Genomic DNA, 15,096 nt, shown 5'->3' with positions numbered 1-15,096 from the left:
CTACATAGACGGATGAATGAATCATTTAACCCATTTGTGGTCAACACATGACCATCATCGTAATTCATCCAGATGATTTAGTTTTACCATCAAAACAATGCACATGTAACGCCATGTTAGCTTTTTTCCTGTTGGCCGTCCACTCGAGCAGTGACAGCGGATAAGTCCGTGATGTCTCAGAAGCGGGGCCTGAGCTCTGCTGCATCTTCTGATTGGCTTGCATGAGTCTATGTTGGAGAAGTGCTTGGCAGCCAACAGCAGCGTGGTCAGAAACAAACCTGAAGATAGTAAATTGAATACAAAAAATTGACACTTCACCATTTATGTCATATGCATGTTGGGGATCACCGTTGAGATACTTTGAAAACATTCCCAAATTCCAGTCAACTTTTTTGGTGTGCTGCACAGGCCACAAATTTTCTCACAGTTTCAATTTTCACAAAAACTTTCACGTCTTTCGATTTCACAGCTAACGTTTACAGTAGCAGCAAAAATGCGGGTTTTCCTATAAAAAATATATATTTTTTAAATGTCTTTTTTTTTTATTCACATAATTTACATAAAAAAAAAAAATGTTTTTCAATCCGCACAAAAGTTTTATAGTTTTACCCAAAACGTACGGTTCCACCAAAATTCTACAAAAACATCCCCATTTGACAAATGAATTAAAATGAGAAAAAAATGACCTGATGTTAGCGCTGAAATGATTAATCGAATAACTCGAGTATTTTGAGTCGGAAAAAAGCTTCAAATCAAATTTTGCTGCTTCAAGGATTCGCTTCATTGTAATGGTTTGTTTTGAAAGTGTTTGGATTTAGTTTTATTGATTTGGGTAAATACACTGCCCTCTTGTGGCAACAGTTAATATGACATCAAATGATAACTCATTTAACATGTCTGAATCCAGCTGCTCCCTGTTAAGACCAACATATGGTCAGTTTTTTTTTTTTGGAGCTAATGCTTTTTTTATGCATTAGTAATTTAGTTTATAGGTATATTTAGCAGGTTTTTTTTTTGTAAGAATATGTGTTTGAACGATTTGTTAATGCAACACGAGGCAACTTTTCAATTTTGGTTGATTTTAGCGACGCAGGTGGACAAAAGCGGTAGTTTGTTGCTTTAAGGAAGACTGTGTTTCCAATGAGGCAGTGTCGTAAAATTCTGCTCTATCGGTCACCTGCTGATGGATTTAACCAGAGGTCCCCAACTGCTGGGTCATGGACCGGTACCGGTCCGTAGCGCATTTGCTACCGGGCCACACAGAAATAATAATTTATTAACGACTGAATTCTGGCCGAATTAACTTTGGCCTGTGCCCATTAACACACCAATATCCCTGTCTACTCCAGATATAAAATGTCGTCATAGAAATCCATTGATTGGACTGCTAGCATTACATCTTGTTTTGTATATCTATGTGCGCTTGTCCTTGATAATAACGTATAACGTAGGACAGGCGAATCACATTTGTTCCTGGAAATAATTAGCCCCCACACTAGAACGACTGAAAAAGAGACGTCTTTGGACAGATTTTTTTATGGGGAAAAGGGCACCTGACAAGCCAGAAGATGAGCCTACAACCTCGAAGAAACTAAAATCTACGCTACTTCCCAATCACTAAAGACCGACAAACTGCAAAGGAGTGGATTTGTGACCCGTTTGTGAATAAACCGAGTGATTCGAGCATGTCTGTGCAACAGGAGGATCAGCTTGTAGAGATCACAAATGACGGCGACCTTAAACGTACTGTACATTTGAGACAACAACTCTACGGAGGTTCTGGATTAGAGTCAGTCCGGAATATCCTGACATCGCTACGAGAGCACTGAAAACCGTGCTACAATTTCCAACATCGCATCTTTGTGAAGCGGGCTTCTCTCACTTGCCCATCACACCTAGATTGGACCATCTCTTCTCAACGAAACAAGCTCAGGCCTCCCACTGATTAAGCGGGTGAGTTATATTTTCCCTGCACTTAACATGACGGGGCTTAAAACAAATGTTATTTTATATTTGCTGTATTTTTCTGCCGCACATTGCCGGTGTTCTGACAAATTTTGCATGCGTGTAACGTTAAAAATGGCCGCAAATGCAGTGATTCCAAAGTAAACACTGCAAACTTTCTTTAAAGAAAGGAATATTAACTACGTTTGCTCATGGACGGAGATGTAGAAAAGTTCTCCTCAGACACATCCTGCCATATTAGCTGCACACAACAACTGCACGCCGCTCTCTTACTTAATAACTTCACCGTGTCGTTAAGCATTAATTTACGCCATTATTGTGTTGCACATGTATGTTTATGATGTAACTAGTTTTTTTTTAGCACCGTTGGATAACATTGAGAGTCCAACTGAATATAAAAGAGGGCTTTTCACCGCCACAAAAGCTTTGGGAGCTTTTTATAAGGGTGCAAAATTTGACAGAACACTGGTCCATGAAAAAAAGACACAAATCACACCGGTCCGTGGTGCAAAAAAGGTTGGGGACCCCTTTCTGTTTCCAGCGGCTGGGAGAAGGATGAAGTGTAATGATATAATGAATCCAGTTGTGGCTAAACAATAGCATTTGACGATGTATGTTTCAATCGTAATCGATAAGCAATCAATCAAAATCAATCAATCAAAAGTAATCGATAGCTGCAGCCCTCTAAATTCAACAGGAAATAAGCCCGGAATACCCCAAAATGTGTAGGAAGTGACCAAAAATCAACGGGGAGTGAGTGAGCTGTAAGTGATTTTAAATTAACGAAAAGCCCACTACTGACAATGATAGACATCCAATACATTTAAACTGGGAAGAATGGCTGTGAGAGCAAAGCCTCCCATGCAATTGCTTGAGAAATGTCCTTTTCTCGTACAAATAGTATTCTTACTTGAGTAGATATTTGTCCATCTGTGGCGAGGGAGCAAAGCTGCAGACACACGCAAGCAATAGCAACCAGCCTCTCTCTGCATTGTCAGCGTTAACGTTTCGCCACACCTGGTTGACCACCTGAGCCAAGATCTCATCTCGTAAACCTGGAGACGAGAGACCTCTTTGAATGATGTAATTGCCAAAGATGTTCTCTTGCGCGCCGTTCAAATGAGGATCCCCCATGAATCTTAACACCTGCAGAAGGATACATAATAAAGAAACATTTAAATCAGCAGATATATTTTGTCACACTTGATTGACACACAGGGGAAAGGTCCACCTACCATGTTGAAAAGCTCCAAAGCTTCTCCTTTGAGATCCTCTTCTATGCATGTTAGAGGTGCCTCCAGGGGTGTCATCAACATTCCAAACATTGGCTCCTACAACAAATATACAATGACTGCTGCTGTTAAAACCCATTAATTTTCGTGTCAAACTGCCTCCACTGCATATGAAAACACAGATATTGTGAATGTTGTAGCTAATTTTGTGCAAATTTCGTACATAAGGATAGCACATTGTTTCCTCAAGTCATTTACGAAAAGGAACGCACTGACAGATTTGACACAGATTGAAGATAATTTACAACATTAGGACATAATCTTACTCTGAAGTGGCTGAGCACGTAACGATTGAAAGGGTAGTTGTTGATGTCCAAAGGCAGAGTGAGTTGACTAGAAGAGGACTCTTGGATATGAGGAGCCTGAAGCAGAGCCAAGCAATCTGAGTGCAACTCTCTCCTGCCTGACAGAGAGAAACAAAGAGACAGGATTAGTAGTCAGTCACGAAGCACTGATATGTTAGATCAGGGGTGTTCAAACTATGACCACAGACCAATTGTGGCCTGTGGCCAAGTTCTTTTGGGCCAGCCGCAAATTATGAAAATATCATTGAACATGGCAGGCACAGGAAGCTTGAGTTCAGCCTACTTTCTATTGCATTTCTCAGCTTTAACGCTAGATAGAGCTAGTCACTAAAACAGTACTTCTCCATTAGCTCAGGGGTCAAAACCTCAGATGTTGAAATCAATGTAGAGAACTTGAATTTCTATTTTTAAAAAAATAATTAGGTGAGATTAACTGAGCTAATCTTGGTTGTGTCTAAACAAGACATGGGAATTTTTTTTTTAGTAGATTGGTTTATTGCAATGGTTTATTTAGAGGTCTTGATAAAAACTCGAAACTAGAAACTGGACCATATTACATCGGTTATGAAATTGTTACACTGGCTTCCAGTGAGTCAAACAATAGACTGTAAATTACTATTGCTTGTCTACAAAACACTTAATGGCCTTGACCAAAATACATGCATTATTTATTTGTTTGACCCCTATGAAGCATCTAAACACCTAAGGTGGTCTGGAAGTGGTCTGCTGTATGTTGCAAGGACAAGAACCAATCAGGGTGAAGCAGCATTTAGTTACTGTGCTCTATAAGGAACAAGCTACCTGAAGGTCTGAGGTGTGCTCAAACTGTTCACTCCTTTAAATCAGGGCTAAAATGCTATTGTTTATCACAGCATATTCATAACTGTCTATATATTTCAAATTTCATGTTGTTTTTTTAATTCATTTTTGTGTTTATAATTTCCATTTCCGATTTCAATCGTTTTAACTCTCTTGATGATTTAATGTGATTTTTATGTATCATTTTATTTCCTGTTACAATGGTCTTTGTTTGTTTTTTTTTCTTTTTTATTGGAATGTGATTTTTACGAATCATTTTGTCTCTGTTTGTGGATCTTTATGTGATGTAAATCACTTTGAATTGCCTTGTGTTGAATTGTGCTCTACAAATAAATTTGCTCAGACTTGCCTTGCGATTTTCATGACTTTTTTTGCTGTCGCTTGACATTTTCTCTTAGTTCTGAAAAGTAGATTTTCAGTAGTATAATTGTGTATATAAAACTCATTAACTGCCATTGACAGTGATAGAAAAAGTCCATTTTAACTGTGAAGACTGATATTGAGTGATTACCTTTCACTACCACTAACGGCAATAGAAATCCAATCCAATTTGACTTGGGGGCTGGCAGCAATCCCTCGCAGTCAAAATGGATTGGACATCTATTGTCATCAACGGCAGCCAATGAGGTAATATTTAAAAATAAATACAAATATATGCATTTTTAAAATCCAATCATTATCACCCAGATCCCGATCCTCTGAAAATGACGTGATTGGGACTGATTTCCGGTCACGTTATGAGAGCGTCGTGTTTAACAAATGAAAGTGTAAGGATTTCAATTTGACCCGTGCATCCTTCGATTTTTCTGAAATCGGAGCAAAAAGTTTGGACACCCCTGTGTTAGATTGTCATTTTTACAGACAACATACGAACCTCCTGCTGCTTGCAGTAGATTCCCGAGCTCAGCAGGGATCACCAAATGTGTAACATTTACCACCTCTCTTTTCATCAGCTCCTATGACAAGAGTTAATTTTAATCTATAGTGGAATAAAGCATTGTAGTTTGCGTCGCATTTGAGTTTCAAATTACCATTTCTCTTTTTTTCCTCTCCTCCTCAGCTTTCCTCTGGACCATCACCTTCATCTTCAGATAAAACAATCATAAACATGTCAAATTGAAGAGATGAAGATGCAACAGAGCTTGGATGTAAGATATTTTTTTTCTTTATTGCTATTACACGTAGTGAGTCTGCACTGTGGTACCTTTACATATCGTTTCCGGCTGATATAAAAGTTGACAAGGGATCGGAACCGAACCAAGCTGTCCTTCATCTTCACATAGTGCCTTCTGTAAGTTAGAAAAGATGTAGCCGCACCAGCAAATTCATCAGTTTAATACTGTCAACATTACTGTCCATCCAGTTTTGTATATTTACATTGGTATGAAAAACTATCTGAACCTTTTGGAATTTCTCCCATTTCTGCATAAAATCCACATCAAATGTGAAGTGATCTTTGTCAAAATCACACAGATGAAAAAACTGTCTGCTTTAACTAAAACAACCCAAACATTTATAGGTTTTCATATTTTAATGAGGATAGTATACCAATAATGACAGAAGGGGGAAACAATAAGTAAGTGAGCTATCACATTTCATATTTTATGCCCCCCCCCCATCCCCCTTTGGCGGCAGTACCTTCAATCAGACACTTCCTGTAGCTGCAGATCAGTCGGCACATCAATCAGGACTAATCTTGGCCCACTCTTCTCTACAAAACTGCTGTAGTTCAGTCAGATTCCTAGGATGTCTGGCATGAATCGCTGTCTTTAGGTCATGCCACAGCATCTCAATGGGGTTCAAGTCAGGATTTTGACTTGGCCACTCTAGAACGTGTATTTTGTTATTCTGAAACCATTCTGAAGTCGATTTACTTCTGTGTTTTGGATCATTATCTTGTTGCAGCATCCATCCTCTTTTTAGCTTCAACTGTCTGACAGACAGCCTCAGGTTTTCCCTGCAAACATCCTGATAAACTTTTGAATTCATTTTTCCATGAATGATTCCAAGTTGGCCAGGCCCTGAGGTAGCAAATAGCTCCAAATCATGATGCTCCCTCCACCATGCTTCACGGTGGGGATGAGGTGTTGATGTTTGTGAGCTGTTCCATTTTTCCTCAACACATGATGTTGTGTGTTACCCCCAAACAGTTCAACTTTGGTTTTATCAGTCCACAAAATGTTTTAAAAACTTTTGTGGAGTGTCCAAGTGCCTTTTTGCAAACATTAAATGAGACACATTGTTTGGTTTTTAGACAGCAGTGGCTTCCTGCGTGGAGTCCTCCCATGAACACCATTTTTGGCCATAGTTTTACATATAGTTGATGTGTGAACAGAGATATTGGACTTTGCCAGTGATTTTCTGTAAGTCTTTAGCAGACACTCTAGGGTTCTTTTTTCGCTCTCTGAGTATTCTGCACTGAACTCTTGGCGTTATCTTTGGTGGACGGCCACTCCTTGGGAGAAAAGCAACAGTGCCAAACTCTTTCTATTTGTAGACAACTTCTCTGACTGTGAATTGATGAACATCCAGACTTTTAGAGATGGTTTTTGTATCCTTTCCCAGCTTTATAGAAATCAACAATCCTTGATCGCAGGTCTTCAAACGGGTCTTTTGACCAAGCCATGATGCAAATCAGACAATGCTTCTCATCAAGACAATACTTACCAGGTGTGTGTTTTATAGTGGGCAGGGCAGCTTTTAACCACTCATCGGTGATTGGGCACACACCTGACTTAAATTTTTTGGTAAAAATTGGCTTCAACTGCTCTTTAAGTTTCCTTAGGCAGAGGGTCCTAACCCTATACATTTTTGGGTGGTTTTACCTAAAGCAGACACTGTATTTTCATCAGTGTGATTTTGAGAAAGATCAGATCACATTTGATGGTGATTTTATGCAGACATGTGAGAAATTCCAAAAGGTTCAGATACATTTTCATACTCTGTATTCTCCTGAGGGTTATCAGTGAGCTGTGGCCTTTTAAAGCTTACTTTGGACGAGAGGAGGATTGCCAGCCAATTGTTGTGTATATTTAAATAACCATCTACACTCAGTTTTAACCCTTTCAATGACAGCGGTTAAAACATTGGATAGCTATTCGAAGGTTGACACTTAAGAATTTTAACCCTTTATAGGGCAAGTGACTATTTTTGGTCATTTAAAATAAAAAAAACTTAAATATTAGCAGTGATATGATTATTTTTCAAATTATTAACCATTATTGTATTTTTAATATTATCTTTATCTAATTATGACAAAGTTTATAAATTAATACAATGTTAATTAAATCAAAATTAATTAAAATGAACTAAAACAGAAATACATTTTGGTTATAGCCCCCAATAACATTCTAAAGTACATGTTTTTTCAAAGTATTGAACTCTGTGTCATGTCATGTCATTTCCTGTTTTATTTTGAAGGCTTCACCCTCTTCATCGTCGCGTACTTGCCCTTCCTTTTGCCACCTAATGACCTATTGTTTCCACCTGTTCCCCATTACCTTGTGTGTGTCTGTAATGCCCTCGTTTCCCCTGTCTAGTGCAGAAGTGTCTTTCCTACAAGGTCAGTCACGTCAGCCTCTCGCCATAGCCTGTCATAGTTATACTGAATATTATCCTCCATTTGGAGCGCTTTGTGTTTTTGCCTTTCCTCCCTTTTGGAGTGCATTTTTTGTTTGAACATTGATTGTGGTTGCCCTGACTTATTCCGCCATTGGAGAGCTTTTGGTTTGTACTTTTTTCTCATCCCCGCATGTCAGCAGAAGAACCTCTGTTTTTAAAATAAAGTTTTTGCCTAAACCTCCGCAACTGAGTCCGCCTCATCACCACAGCCTGACACTCTGACAGCTAGCGTCAACCAATGAGATAAACGAGTGCTTTGCAAGAGTAAAAAAAAAAAATAATGGAGGAATCTAGGGTGCGTGGCTCAGTGATGGAGTAGTTGTGTCCCAACCCAGACGTCTTGGGTTTGATACCCCATCCTGATGAACTTGTCTAAGTATTCTTGAACAAGATACTGAACCCTATTTTGCTCCTGTTGCTGCGTCACCAGTTGGTAGATAAGAATATTGTGTGAAGCTTTGAGGGCCTTAAAGTTGGAAAGGCGCCATACAAGCGTAACGCCATATACCAGTTTAACATTCTATAATCCATGCACTATACTTCCACACCAGGCCTGACCTGAACCAAGATACAAACCAGCACTGCACAACAGTTACACTGTTTCAAAATTACACATTATTACTTCAGCAAAAATTTTGGTAGTAGTGGTGAGACTACATCTGTGATGTACTGTTATAATTCTCACATCCCACAAATTATTTGAGCAGATGTCCCTGAGATAACCTGATGATTATGATTGTGTTACAACACATGCAAGCAGGTGTGAACTCATTGCCTGCTACTGACGGCAATGGAAGTCCAATCCATTTGAATTGGGAGGGCAAGCAACGAATGCTAGTGATAAGCTTAATGGCACTGAAAGAATTAATGTGAATATTTTATTATAATGCCAGTTTTAAGGCCCACCTGGTAAGAAAGCCTCTGCAATGCGCCTGCAGCTTGATGATCATATTGCGGAGGTCCACATAGCGTTTTCTGACAAAATACATGCGAGTATAACGCTGCAGGGTGAGTGCAGCGAACTGACGACAGCGCTCCCGTTTACACTCTAACAGCTGGTAGACAGCCTCCTTCACAAACAACTGCAAAAAACACAACAAACTTACCAAGTGATGGATATTATAAGTGACATCTTTAAAAATCAAACACATCCTTTTGACCAGACAGACGAGCAAACCTTTGTGACCCCGACATGGTGGTCTCCTGGTTTAAGAGGATATAGTTTACTGAGCAGCAGAACACAGTTGTCTCCATTGGCTAACGGCAGCTGTTGCATTCCCACGAGAGACTTATATCTATGACAGACGAACACATACAATGCATTAAAGACCCCATATTATGATTTTCACCTTATTTAACATGAATATATGGCATAATCGAAGGAGAACCCTTCAGAAGCCCTCCAAAAAACAGGAAAATTGTCCAGTAATTTTGTTGTTTGGCACTTTTTCCAAAAACTGAGGTCAAAACGAGCAGTGTAAGCATAAGCGGATTTTAAGGGGGGGCCAGGGGCAAGGCAAGGCAAGGCAAATTTATTTATATAGCACAATTCAACACAAGGCAATTCAAAGTGCTTTACATCACATGAAGACCATAAAAATCACATTTAAATCAACACAACGTAAAAACCAAGACAAAAGATTGCATTTAATCACAGATTAAAAATAAATAAATAAAAATAAAACAAAAATAAAAATAAAGCAAAAACTACTACTACTAATAATCATTGAAATCAGCAATAGAGATAAGCACAAGAGGAACAGAAGGCAGGTAGATTGAAATATATAGACAGTTATGGATATGCAGTGCTAAACAAAAGCGTTTTTAGCCCTGATTTAAAGGAGCTAACAGTTTGAGCATACTTCAGACATTCGGGTAACTTGTTCCAGAGGTGAGGAGCATAATAACTAAATGCTGCCTCACCCTGCTTGGTTCTTGTTCTTGGAACATGCAGAAGACCCGTTCCAGACGACCTTAGGGGTCTAGATGTCTCATAGGAATCTAACAAATCAAGCATGTATTTTGGTCCATGGCCATTAAGTGTTTTATAGACGAGCAGTAGTATTTTATAGTCTATCCTTTGACTCACTGGAAGCCAGTGTAGTGATTTCAAAACCGGTGTAATGTGGTCCAGCTTCCTTGTATTTGTGAGGACTCCGACTGCAGCATTCTGTACTAGCTGCAGCTTCCTGACTGATTTTTTATCAAGACCTGTAAATATACCGTTGCAGTAGTCCAATCTGCTGAAAATGAATGCATGCATAAGTTTTTCCATGTCTTGTTGAGTCAGAAGCCCCTTAATTCTGGTTATATTTTTTAGGTGGTAATAAGCAGATTTAGTGACGGACTTTAGATGGCTATCAAATTTTAGGTCTGAGTCAATAATTACGCCAAGGTTTCTGTCTTGATTTGTAGCTGTAAGTGACATTGTGCTAAGTTGGCTGCTTATTTTTGACCTTTCCTTTTTTGGCCCAAAAATGATCACATCTGTCTTCTCCACATTTAACTGGAGAAAATTCTGGCACATCCAATCATTGATTTGATGAATGCATTTACTCAGGGATACTAAGTGACTATAATCATGTGGGGACACAGAAATGTACAGTTGTGTGTCATCTGCATAGGCGTGATAGGAGATGTCATACTGTTCAATTATCTGAGCTAACGGAAGCATATAGATGTTAAATAAGAGTGGTCCAAGAATTGACCCTTGAGGGACTCCACACATGAACTTGGTTCGTTCTGACTGATCGTTTCCAACTGACACAAAGAAATCCCTATCATGTAAATAGGATGTGAACCACTGAAGAATAGTGTCAGTAAGCCCTACCCACTGTTCCAATCTGCTGAGTAGTATGTTGTGATCAACCGGGACTAAGTTCCCCCCCCCTGGTGGCCGAAAAGTGTCATTGCGTGTAACTGAGTTTCCTATATATATAAAAGTTGGAAAGCAATAAAACTGCATGAAAAATGAATGAAATTAACAAAAAATATATTTTAATAATGGGTCAAAATTATTTTTTGAATAGATCATGTGACTAGCACCTTAGACCGTCATTTGCTTTGCATATAATTTTCAACAACAACAAAAAATAGGGGAGGGCAATTTTATTTTTCAAATGATTTTTTTCTTTGATTGAAAATATTTTTTTTTTTGTTTGAAGCAACTTTTTGGGGATTGAATGATTCAGTCACAAATGTCCTGCCCATAATATGGCCCAAACACAAAAAGGATTATTTCAAACAAATAAAACTTTTTCAATGAAAAATTAAGTGTTCAAATCCAAATTTTTCAATCTCAAATATTTTTTCGCATTCAAAAACTTTTTTGATTATTGAAATTTGTCTTTTTTTTTTGATTGATGTGCTTTTTCTTTTTGAAAATATATTTTTTAAGAAACTTATTTTTTTGATAGAATACTAGACAAAAATGTCCTAGCCAAAATGTGGCCCAAACACAAACCAACATTACTTCAATCAAAAAAGTTGCTTCAATCAAAAAAAAAAAACTTGACTTCATCATAAAAAAAAAAATAATAATAATAATAATAATAATAATAAAAAATAAACAATCAAAGAAAAATAGCTTTCATATGCATGTTTTTGAGTTTTTTTGAGTTTCAAATTTATTTTTGCATTCAAACAAATTTTTTGGTTGAAGTGACTTTTTTTGGGTTGAAAACATATCTTTTGATTGAAAAACTTTTTTTTTTTTTTGGATTGAATAATAAGGACACAAATTTACTTCCATATGGCTCTGCCCAGGGGGATACAATTTTTGACAGGGGTAACTACATTGGCATGACACCGGCGGGCGTAAAAGTAAAGAAAAGCATTGCCTAAGCAGCCTGATTTAGAATTCCCCTCAAAATGATGGGAAGCAAAAAAACGCTCATTGTCAACTTATTATTAAAAATATTTCTTGTAAGTTAATTTTATTGTTGACACTGCGTTTTGGGGTCATCAACATATTGTGCCCCCCCCCCGCCCCAAAAGTCAAACTCCGCCTATGAGTGTAAGACTTCCGTAACTTTTCTACATCACAAAGACTGAGCTCCCACCTCCACCCACGCAGAAACATCTTAGACTTTCACCTTCTGATTGGTTGTATCTTCTCGTTTTGTGCAGCGTTTTTCGTTAACAATGACGATAACGAAAATATTTGGTCAACGAACAATTTTTTTTCATGACGATGACGTCACGATGACCCACTGAAAACGTGTCTTGGGAGACTAAAACATAACAAGATCAATGCCAGTTGTCATGTGTTGACACGAGAACAAGATAAAAAACTGCCATAGTTTCCATCATAAATTCACAATGCGACATATTTTCTTATTGTATATGTAGTTAGCACACATTTAGCAGTGTTTGGACGTGTCACTAATGTGACGTGCTGCGCCTCCCCCCCACCCCACACAGGCTTACTCACCGGCCGGTAGGTATGTCTGTGCCATTCCTTTTTGTGAAGCACATATGTCAGGTGGTGTTTGGTAAGTTTTGTTTTCGTATCTTTGCTCTCCAATGTTGCTTTAGCCTTTAAAGCTGTGGCCATTCACAGCTGTGTCTTTACACTCAGTGATACATGCTACATGGAGTTTTTGGATCGAAACAAGGTAAGTACGCGATAATATCTCGTTAAAGTCACGGCATCTGTAATTCTGCTCTCTCTTGCGCTCACCCCCAGATAGGGGTTTGTTATTTAAAAAACATTTTTTTTGAAAAAATGGCCTTCCTGTTCAAAAATTTTCTTCCCCCAGAATATTGAGATTTTAAGCTTTCCAATGATGTATCACACATGCATATCGGACAATTATGAAAGTTGACTAAATTGGGGGTCTCAGAGCTTAACTTCAAGTCACCTGAGTGTTTTCTGCCATATTTATTTTTTTGTGGTTAACAGCCGACTCAGGATTCAGTCAATTTTTCACCTGAGCAGGAAGACAGAGAACGGCATCCTGACAGGATATCCTTCTTTGCGGATCCTGATGGTCTCCATGATGCCAGAGTGTCTGAGCTGACCTTTCACAAGGTTGTCTTCAAACACACCTGCATACTAAATGCACACATACACGGCACCATGTGATTACTGACACATTTGTGACATTGTCAAGGCTCTCTTTCCAAACTCTACCTTCATGCTATTTGGTTTAATGCAGCGAACAAAAAATGGATTGCACCTGAAATAGAACAAAAGTAACATAAATTTGAAATCTTGAAGCTTGTTCAATGTAGCGATCAGGGTATTTTACCTCTCCATCTTATCCACCAGTTCTAGCAACGACTGCTGGAACTTACTGCTGACAGTGGATGCTTGGTATTTCCTGGTAACCGTGCTGCTCTTGCTTACATGACCTCCTCTCTGCTGCCCCAGTACCTCTGCATGAGCCAGGAAGAGGTTTGAAACAATCTAAAAGATAGGAAGTTTGAGTTTAGGGTGAAATCGGTCACAGACAGTTGGGAATATGGCTCGCATTACGATACTCTCAGCTCACCTTATTCCTGCTCTGAATGAAAAGATCCAGGACATCTTGACGGACCTGGTCATAGTTTTTATCAAGGAATTTGTAAACCTGTCACATTAAAATAAGAAGGGAAAAAAACATCACCTGTAAACACTGAGTAGTTCAATGACTGTTTTTTTGTTTCTTTAACACAACCACGCCAAAATTGAGTGGTGAGCATAAAGCCATACAGCACAAACTAGAAGATGTAATTTCTACAGGGATAAAATAGAATAGCCTTTAGTGCCATTGCACTAGTGAGAGTACAATGAGATTTAAAGCTTCGCCATAATGTGTAAAACAAGCAAAAGTACAATAGGCCTGATATAAAAACATAGGTTACAGCAGGGCTATCGTTTTTGAGATGTTGAGATATTTGGAAAGAAAAATTTGAGTCTTTTTTTGTCAAACCAAACCAAACAATCCCTAAAAGAAAAAAAAAAATTGAAGAACCCCACCCCCAGTACCCATGGCACATATCTCCAAACCATATACCGTAGTATTCTTATCGTTCCCCTTTAAGGGTGAGAAGAGCACCGATCAGAAACAAATACAGTGGGGCAAATAAGTGTTTAGTCGTCAACCACCAATTGTGCAAGTTCTCCTACTTAAAAAGATTACAGAGGGTATGGGTGGGTAAACCTCAACCATGAGAGACAGAATGTGGAAAAAAACAGAGAATCAAATTGTTTGATTTTTAAAGAATTTATTTCCAAATTACAGTGGAAAATAAGTATTTGGTCACCTACAAACAAGCAAGATTTCTGGCTGTCAAAGAGGTCTAACTTCTTCTAATGAGGCTCCACTCGTTACCTGTATTAATGGCACCTGTTTTAACTCATTATCGGTATAAAAGACACCTGCCCACAATCTCAGTCAGTCACACTCCAAACTCCACTATGGCCAAGACCAAAGAGCTGTCAAAGGACACCAGAGACAAAATCGTAGACCTGCACCAGGCTGGGAAGACTGAATCTGCAGTAGGTAAAATGCTTGGTGTACAGAAATCAACTGTGGGAGCAATTATTAGAAAATGGAAGACATACAAGACCACTGATAATCTCTCTCCATCTGGCGCTCCATGCAAGATCTCACCCCGTGGCGTCAAAATGATAACAAGAACGGTGAACAAAAATCCCAGAACCACACGGGGGGGCCTAGTGAATAACCTACAGAGAGCTGGGACCACAATAACAAAGGCTACTATCAATAAGACAATGCGCCGCCAGGGACACAAATCTTGCACTGCCAGACGTGTCCCCCTGCTGAAGCCAGTACACGTCCAGGCCCGTCTGCGGTTCGCTAGAGATCATTTGGATGATCCAGAAGAGGACTGGGAGAATGTGGTATGGTCAGATGAAACCAGAACTTTTTGGTAGAAACACAGGTTCTTGTGTTTGGAGGAGAAAGAATACTGAATTGCATCCAAAGAACACCATACCCACTGTGAAGCACAGGGGTGGAAACATCATGCTTTGGAGCTGTTTTTCTGCAAAGGGACCACCAGTACGACCGATCTGTGTATCTATCTATAAATAAATATATGTATATATACTGTATACATATATATACTAGGGCTGTCAAACGATT

At 38.8% G+C, this 15,096-nt stretch overlaps 1 protein-coding gene across 1 annotated transcript in view; it reads right to left on the bottom strand.

Annotated features, from left to right (window-relative positions):
- Positions 1–15,096, bottom strand: part of myo15aa (myosin XVAa) — an 88,758-nt gene that overhangs the window by 53,521 nt on the left and 20,141 nt on the right. Inside the window, exons 17-29 of the mRNA XM_057860825.1 lie at positions 13,498–13,575; positions 13,255–13,412; positions 13,137–13,182; positions 12,934–13,058; positions 9,180–9,297; positions 8,909–9,084; positions 5,586–5,670; positions 5,413–5,466; positions 5,256–5,337; positions 3,524–3,660; positions 3,201–3,296; positions 2,876–3,111; positions 88–278 (exon numbers count right to left, since the gene is read on the bottom strand). Of these exons, the coding sequence (XP_057716808.1) occupies positions 88–278; positions 2,876–3,111; positions 3,201–3,296; positions 3,524–3,660; positions 5,256–5,337; positions 5,413–5,466; positions 5,586–5,670; positions 8,909–9,084; positions 9,180–9,297; positions 12,934–13,058; positions 13,137–13,182; positions 13,255–13,412; positions 13,498–13,575 (1,582 nt within the window). The remainder of the gene's footprint in view (positions 1–87; positions 279–2,875; positions 3,112–3,200; positions 3,297–3,523; positions 3,661–5,255; positions 5,338–5,412; positions 5,467–5,585; positions 5,671–8,908; positions 9,085–9,179; positions 9,298–12,933; positions 13,059–13,136; positions 13,183–13,254; positions 13,413–13,497; positions 13,576–15,096) is intronic.

Source organism: Corythoichthys intestinalis, chromosome 16 (genome assembly GCF_030265065.1).
Source record: "Corythoichthys intestinalis isolate RoL2023-P3 chromosome 16, ASM3026506v1, whole genome shotgun sequence".
NCBI lineage: Eukaryota > Metazoa > Chordata > Actinopteri > Syngnathiformes > Syngnathidae > Corythoichthys > Corythoichthys intestinalis.
Note: the sequence above shows the minus strand (reverse complement) of the source record. Positions and strands in the feature narration are given on the sequence as shown.